The sequence below is a fragment of the Triticum aestivum genome, chromosome 3B, assembly GCF_018294505.1.
Source record: "Triticum aestivum cultivar Chinese Spring chromosome 3B, IWGSC CS RefSeq v2.1, whole genome shotgun sequence".
Classification (NCBI taxonomy): Eukaryota; Viridiplantae; Streptophyta; class Magnoliopsida; order Poales; family Poaceae; genus Triticum; species Triticum aestivum.
In genome coordinates, this window is record NC_057801.1 from 17918640 (window position 1) to 17927246 (window position 8607).

At 46.0% G+C, this 8607-nt stretch overlaps 1 protein-coding gene across 1 annotated transcript; it reads left to right on the forward strand.

Annotated features, from left to right (window-relative positions):
- The first annotated feature begins 7454 nt into the window (after positions 1 to 7454).
- LOC123064394 (uncharacterized) lies at positions 7455 to 8355 on the forward strand. The gene is made up of 2 exons (XM_044487880.1): positions 7455 to 7586; positions 7732 to 8355. Exons 1-2 carry the CDS (start codon positions 7540 to 7542, stop codon positions 8282 to 8284), a joined length of 600 nt encoding a protein of 199 aa, XP_044343815.1. The 5' UTR covers positions 7455 to 7539; the 3' UTR covers positions 8285 to 8355.
- The last annotated feature ends 252 nt before the right edge of the window (positions 8356 to 8607 follow it).

An 8607-nucleotide genomic window follows, 5' to 3' on the forward strand; every position in this document is an offset into this window, starting at 1 on the left:
GATAAATGGTAATACATTTTACACGATCGCCCAAGATAAGAAGAGCACCAACCAAAACAGTGGTGTCCGCTTTGATGCAGAAACCAAGACGGGAAAGGAAACATATTATGGTTATATACAGGACATATGGGAACTTGACTATCGACGTGGTTTAAAGGTCCCTTTGTTTCGGTGCAAATGGGTCAATATGACACGAGGCGGGGTAACGGAAGACCCGCAGTACGGAATGACAACAGTGGATCTCAACAATCTTGCGTATGCAGACGAACCATTCGTCCTAGCCAATGATGTGGCACAGGTTTTCTATGTGAAGGACATGTCTACCAAGCCAAGAAAAAGAAAAGATAAGGAAGCGAATGCATCGTACGATGAGCCAAAGCGGCACATAGTTCTTTCTGGGAAGAGAAACATCGTGGGAGTGGATGACAAGACAGACAAGTCAGAAGATTATGAAAAGTTTGATGAAATTGCTCCATTCACAGTGAATATTGACCCGAGCATCCCGTTAAATGATGAAGATTTTCCATGGTTACGGCGCAAAGGGACACACGCGAAGAAAAAGTTTCACACCCAAAGATCTGGGATGTGATCGGCTTCACTAGCTATCATCACTTTCTTCTGTGTTTCGCACCGAGAGGGGAATCTCTGTAATAGTTAGGGTAGTTATGTGTTTTGGCATTTGAAACGCGAAGAAATTTTATGTGCAAACAAATTCACACTAATTTCAAATAATTCAAAATTTAAACTATTCAAATTTGAAAACTACGGGCACTAACAGAAAAAATAGCAGAAAAGAAAGAAAAACTATAGCTGAAAAGAAAAAACTATATAAAAAAACTACTCAAAAATAAATAGAAGAAAATAAATATAGCAGAAAAGAAAAAACTACTCAGAAATAAATAGAAGAAAAAATAAAGCAGAAAAGAAAAAAATTATATTTGCTATTTTTCAATCGTTTACAAAATGACCGTGAAATTGAAAATCACTACAAAATAAACTCTGAAAATGTTGAATTTTGGCAAATAGATGAAAAACTACTCACAAATAAATAGAAGAAAATAAATATAACAGAAAAGAAAAAACTATACAAAAAACTACGCAAAAATAAATAGAAGAAAATAAAGCAGAAAAGAAAAAACTATAAAAAAATTGGGGCGCTGCCCTGTGGGCCTGATAGGCCACAGGTGTGTAATTACAGGCCTTAAAGGCCCAGCAGACTCACAGGGCAGCGCGCAGAGTTTAGGCCCACAAGCCTGCTAGCTATATAGAGGAGTTCGAAGTGGTAGCCGTGGCTGGGTTTATAAACCAGTGCGGCTGCCCTTCGCCCGGCGAGGTGGGACTAAACTTTGGGGTGGCAGCGCGACCCCTTTAGTACCGGGTCGTGGCACAAACCGGTACTAAAGGGGGGGCCTTTAGTACCGGTTTGTGCCACCACCCGGTACTAAAGGGGGTCGCTTCCCGCCGCTTGGCCTGGCCAAAACAGGCCTTTAGTACCGGTTGGTGGTTCCAACCGGTACTAAAGGTGCCTTCTATATATACAACAGCTACGAAAATTTCAGTTTCCCTCTCTGTTTGTTCCTCTGTTTCCGTCTCCGTCGCCGTCGCCGCCGCCCTCGATCGTCTCCGTCGCCGCTCGTCTCCGTCGCCGCCCCCGTCCCCGTCGCCGCCCCCGTCCCCGTCGCCGCCCTCGTCTCCGTCGCCGCCCCGGGCCCGTCCCCGTCGCGCCGTCCCCGTCCCGTCGCGCCGTCGCCGCCCCGGCCGTCGCCTCGCCGTCGCCGTCGCCCGCTGTGAGCTCTCCCCCTCTAACCCCTCTCCCTCGCCCCCGGCGGCCACCATGGGCGCCGCCCCTCCCCGAGCCCATACACACACACACACACAAGCATGCATGAACACACACACACACACACACGTACATATGTATTTTGTATGTTTAATTAGTTTAGATTATTTAGTGTTTAATTAGTATATACGTATTTTGTATGTTTAATTAGTTTAGATTATTTAGATTATTATTTTTTCACTATTATATATGTATGAATGCATGTTAGATGGATATAATTAGTGTTTAATTAGTATGGAATTTTTTATATAATGTTGTTTTTCAGTTTTTTAATGGATGTATAGAAGTTGTGTTTTCTGTTTTTAGTGTTAGATGCTTAATTAGTATGAAATAGTATATAGATTTTTGAAATAGTAGAAATGTTAGAAATTTTAGTTATCAAAATCCAATCATTAAAAAAATATTACTTTTTGCGGGCATATAGCTAGTATTTGTTCTCGACGATGCCCGGCCCGCATCCTCGCCGTCGACCCGTCCGCGACGACGTCCAGCCGACCCATGTCCGGGACTGGGCTCCGCCGGGCTGGCACTGGGAGGTGCTGCCTGGAGGGGCGCGCCGCTTGATGAGGAACCCGGCCCCGGGTCCCGTCGTCGACCCTGATCTCGTTTGGTGGCGTTCGCGTGGGCCAGTTTCGGTGCGGAGGGACCCGGCCCCGCCGGAGGTGGTACGTCGCCGTGTCAGGGAGGAGGACGAGCACGTCCATCGCTACATGGTTGCGTTAGAGGGCGGCAGGTTCTCCAATACCTGGCAGTATCTTCGGGGATCTCACTTCAGCTATGATCCTGTGAGGGTTCCTTCTCTTTGGGTGTCCACCGCCCGCGCCGCAGGAACCGCGAGTGTCCTAGATTCTTCTGTAGTATTCGATCTTTAATTAGCTAGCCAGTGATGTACTATTCAATATTATATATTATTCGAGACGATGTATTCGAGATTATATCTATTATTCTAGACGAAGTATTCGAGATTATATCTATTATTCGAGACGATGTAATTTGAATACTAAATTGTTTTATATTTCTTTTGAATTAGTTAAATAAAAGCTATGGCAGACAATACCGACAGAGAGGGAGAACAGACCATGTTCGATATGATACGCGGGCCAGATGATGATCAGAATGAAGAAGATTATGACGGCTCCGAATTTCTAAACAACACCGGAGAGGGTGATATGATATTCGATCGCGACGACCGAATTGATGAAGTCATGAACTACGATTATGACGATGACGAAGAACATGTTGATCCTGAAACAACAAAGACCGGCGAGGTATATATATTTATATAAGCAGGTATCTGGTGATCATCACATGTTTTAAATGACTTGAAGATATATTAACGAATCGATCTTTGTTCTTTCAGCCATCCGGATCGAGCAAATCTTCAGGCAAAAGGACGAAACGAGGCCCGAACAAAAAGTTGAAGGAGGGCGTAAAGTACAATATCGAGGCAGTCAGACCTAATGGCGAACCATTAGCGCCTAAGAAGATTGCGGACAAGTTCATTCGTCAGTGCGGAGTTCTTGTGAAGGACCAACTCCCGATCTCCCTTCAAGAATGGAGAGAGCCAGCAAAAGACAAAAGACAAAAAGGCAAAGAGGACGCTGCTCCACGTCCAGATGTTACTTTTGTCGACAAGAATCAAAAAGATCTGCTTTGGGATACTCTCATGGAACATTTCACCCTACCAGATCATTTCACAGAAGCAGATGTGCAGAAAGTCAAGGACGCTGCTCTTAGGAAGATGGCGGTTGCATTCAAGAACCACAAGAATCGTGAATGGGACAAGTACGTCAAGGGAGGAAGGAAGACTCCAGTATTCGAGGGAACACTAGAGAACCAACGTGCTCATTGGGACGATTTCGTGAAATTCAAGGATTCGGAATTAGCTAAGGAACGGTCGAGAATAAACAAGAAGAATGCCGAAAAAAAGGATAAGTTCCATAAGCTGGGGCCAGGTGGCTATGCGGTGGCAATGCCTAAGTGGGATAAGTCTGAGAAAGAGATGGAGGATGCAGGTGCCACTCCGGTTACTAAGAGCTGGCCCCCCAGGGTCAGGACTTGGTTCTATGCGCATGGGGGGGAGTTGGACCCGAAGACAGGCAATGTTTCGACGAGGGCAAGTCTGAAGGGAGCCGACGATGCGATACTTGTTGCAATAGAAGAGGCACGATCGGGGGTGTTCCAGCCCAACAGAGAGAACGACGAGCTTACGCGTGCCCTGGGAAATCCTGAACACCCGGGAAGAACACGAGGCAAGGGCGCTATTCCGTGGTATGAGGGGTTCTCAGACTGGAACACCGACTACAGAACCCGTGCGAGAAAGAAGATTGCGGAGGAGAAGAAGAGGAAGATGGAGGAGGAGCAGAGGAAGCGGGACTATGAACGCCTTCAAGGCCTAGAAGCAAGTCAAGCGGAATTGGTAGTCAAATTCCAGCGGCAGCAGGAGCAGATCGACTCACTTACCCAGCAAAGGGGGTCTCAGCAGCTGCAGCAGCTAGCGAATGATCCAGCATTGGATAGCACCGCCCCATCCATGCCGAGAAGCAGCGTGGGTTCCGCCCCGGACGACGCAATGCTGGGTAGATACCCCGTGGATGACATCACGGAGAACACTAGCCGCGAGCTACACGTCAAAATGAAGAACATATCCATGAAGGTGGCGGACGCCGTTGCTTTTACAAATCCCCCGAGGCAACCTTCCATTGCAACCCGATTCCAGCGGGCTATGCTCGTGTCTTGGTTGATGAGGTGGTGGACCCATATTCGGAGCTAGAGCTTGACTATCCTGGAGGTGACGACGAGCGCTTTCTCGGAGACGCCAAACATCGTATCATCCTATGGAAAAAGGATTGCATCATCTTTCGAAGGCCACCGACACCGCGTCAGCCGACTCCTCGTCGAAGTCCGCCACCGAGTCAGCAGTCTCCCGCTCCTGCAAGTCCACCAAGTCCGGCAAAGTGTCAGGCCACTCCTCCTCCAAGTCCGGCAAAGTGTCAGGCCACTCCTCCTCCTCCAAGTCCGCCACAGCGTCAGACATCCACTCCTCCTCCAAGTCCGGCACAACCTCAGGCCACTCCTCCTCCAAGTCTGGCACAGCTTCAGGCGGCCACTCCTCCTCGTCCAACTCAGCCCCGTCAGCCGTCTCCGCCGCCTTAGCAATCACAGAAGAGACACCCCGCAGCTATGGTGCGTAGCGGTACGAGTCGAGGTAGTACAGGAAGTATAGGCGGAGGCAAGCGATATAAATATGGTCCAAGCCTCACGCCTCTTCCGCAGAGGGCTTATGACAGGTCCGAGGAGGAAATCGCAGCCATATCGAAGTCCGAGGTGGAAGCCCATTTTGCACCGAAACCGCCAACGCCGCCAAGGGAGAAAGTGCCTGAGGAAACGATTGACCACTTCATTCGTATGGCTAAACCACCAGCTCCCAAGCCTGTTGACACAGACTATGAGCGCTACATCAGGAAGTTAAATCGAGCACGTGTACGTAAGGAGGTGAGCTCGGGATCGAGCAAACAAGAAGCAGCTGTCAAAAAATGCGGGAAAACCATTCCCCAGCTGGGAGAACAGGCGGCGCAATCGATCCCCTCGCTTGTTGTGCCAACAACACGTGACAGTACGCGCGCCCAATATTATTGTGGGCAAACAGTTTACGTTCCTGATGTGGGCAATGTGGTAATAACGGAGAAGCATATAATGCAGGCTGAAGTTCTCAAAATCACTGTTGGACAACTCCTCGAGATCGAGCCCATGCCTGTGCTTAGAGAGGATGAAATAAAACGGAAATATGTCCGGGGCCAACCTTTGGTCGAGCCAGACAAGGTCAAGAACCTCCCAACGAGAATGTATGAATTGCATCAATGGTACATGAACATTACCAAGATTTCCGATCGATTGTCCCTCATGGTGAATGTCAAGGAGGAGCATTACTACCATGAGAAAGCTGTGTCCGTTGAGTATTCTGAACTGTTTCAGTTATACAATCAAGACGCACTCGACAAATCTATCGTCAGTTGCTATTTTCTGTAAGTGATTTCTTTCTGTAATTTAAGTCTCAAGCTAGCTGTAGTGATCCTTTTGATCAATCATTACCTGTAATTATCCTCACTATATTCTTTTCTGTGGTATTATATGCAGGATGAAGATGTATGAAATGAGAAAAGGTGGACGCTATGGCATTGGGTTCATTGACCCAAACACCGTTAATGAATACACATGGAAAATAGATGAACGTCATCAAAAGGCTATAGGGACAGCATGCTAGAGTTCATGAAGCGCCTCAAATACAATGAAGATATACTACTTCCTTACAACTTCCAGTGAGTCACACTGTCTTGTACTACAAATTCTCTGTTTTTGCCTACTAGCTAGCTACATGTTTTTGCTTACATATGCCCGCTTAATTAAGACATGCAAACATGTGTGCATGCAGATTTCATTGGATCTTGTGTATCATTAAAGTTGACGCCGGAACAGTTGAAATACTGGACTCACTACTCAAAGAAAAAACTGACTATAACATCTTGTTTGGGATAGTCAACAGGTAATTTCAATCATTATTAATTATATATCTCGGCCTATTTAGTTCGTCATTTCATGATATGAACTATTTAATAACCCCTTTATTCATTTTCTTTGTCAGCGGGCAGGGCTTGGGCAAGGTTCATCAGGGTCACGGACGGCGAATGGAAAGAAAAACTTAAATGGGGAAGACCCAAGGTAAGTAATTAAGTAGTACTAGCTAGCTAGCTAGCTGCCATTTCTTTAATTATCATGCTTGATTAATTATTATCTGATCAAATTCCATTCTCGTAAAGGCCCTGAAGCAGGCGCAGGGGACTGATCTGTGTGCATTTTGCGTTTGCAAGAACATTCGCATGATGGCGTCCGAAAGGAGCAGATCTCAAAGACAGGAATGGGTACGCTTGTCAAAACACTATTCACAATTTTTACACCATTATCGATATCTAGTCACACCACTAATACACATGCATATTGATCTCCTTCTTAACAGTTCAGAGAGGTGCGGGCGAAGCTCCTAGAAACGGAGCGCGTAGAAGCACGTCAAGAGGAAATAGCGGGATTTTTGCTCGACCAGGTCATAAATCCGAAGGGAGAATACTATTACCCGCTACCGCCCCCATGGAAACCACTTCCAATTGTCATCGTGCTTCGAAGGCACCAATTAGGCTATAATGCCACTGGCTCCGAACCGGTGCTATTGCCCGGTTCTGCACTAGTGAATCTTCCACACTCAAAGCAAAAATGCGGAATCTTTTCATAGTGAAAATCAAACCAGGTGCCCACTTTATCTTCCTGCGTGTTTGTGGATATTTGGTGGCATTTGTTTGATGATTTATTTTGAGATGCCCTAAACCGAGCAGGGTTTTTTTTTCTTTTGCGGTGAGACCGAGCAGGTTATACGCATAAAGGAAAGGTCGGTGGGTCTATGCTGGTCCGACGGCGCATCGAAGGAATACTTACTATTTTCTGCGTCTCCTCATGTGCCTAATCAGGTAAGGACTCCTCCACCTGTACGGTTGGTAGCTGTGACGGGTACGAGTTCGGATTGGACTTTCTATATATAAGCACAGTCAGCCTTGCTTTTGTTGTATATAAAAACCTCGCCAAGGACCCAGCAGAGTACGTATATCAGCAGGCGGCGAACACATCGATCGTTCTCGAGCATCTGCGCTCGTATGGGTGGATTGAAGGAGACTAGCAGCGGTGGGAACCGAGACGTCAGGTATGATCCTCACCTTTTTACATGGGTTGACATGATTTTTTTTCGGAGGAGCATTCTGAATTTCACGAATTGATCTTAGTAGTCCCGTCCTTCGTTATATTTTGAGCATCAATGCTGATTAAGAGTCTCTTTTTATATTGTGCAGCAAAAGCCATGGAAAGAAAAAATTCAAGATGCCAAGAAAAAGTTTTAGACTTTGCCGCAGCGACGAGTATGGTACCTTCCCATTTGTCAACCGGTGCCTTCAGCTCAGGACCACTTCGTTGTACCGTGAATCGTACAAACGCATCCTTTTTAGATCAGCGCTCAAGGACTACAATGAACGCGTGAGGGACGGCATGCTTACTTGGGAAGCTTACGAAAAGCATCGTCTCGCCATCGATAGCTCAATGCAAACTATCAGACATAGTATCCAAAGATACAAAGAGCGCCGCTTGCAGGGTGGGCTATTTTACTTGGCAAATAAAGTAGGCGGAAACGGGCTGACTAACCATACACACTTGTACAAAATGCCTCTCAGGGAAGCGTTAAGGAAACATCGACAAGAAAACAAAAGGAGGAAACAGCTACTGAATGCTTTCAACAATTCAAAGAAATCAAGCATCTTTGACACCATCGTGCAGAGACCGTGTGTGAAAAGGCTAGTCATGTATACAGTGTCTTCCCTCGTATTGGGTTGTGTTATAATTTTTCTATGAAAGGTCATGAATATTTTACGTGGAATATGTTTCTTTTCTAGGATTGTTGTTGAGTAAAAAAAATAGTGACATCTTCCCTTCTTTAGAGTCCTAGTAGAACACATCTTTCTTCAATGTAAGGGATGTGTTATAGTTAATGTAAGAAAATGTGTCGTGTAACACATTATTGTCTGCCCTAAATGAACTGTAGAGTTTTCCCTTTTGTGTTAGGCGGATTCGGAAAACAGTATGGCCGCAGGGAATTTTAGTCGAACACACTAAAATCGAGTGGATTTTCTGCCAACAGCTTTATTTCTGGGTCTACTTGTATGTACATTCCAAGT

Excerpts from the sequence above, each read along its gene's own strand:
- LOC123064394 (XM_044487880.1), top strand. The coding sequence starts at position 7,540 with ATGGGTGGATTGAAGGAGACTAGCAGCGGTGGGAACCGAGACGTCAG. Across the intron at positions 7,587-7,731 it reads GGTGGGAACCGAGACGTCAG|CAAAAGCCATGGAAAGAAAA; the intron begins GTATGATCCTCA and ends TATATTGTGCAG.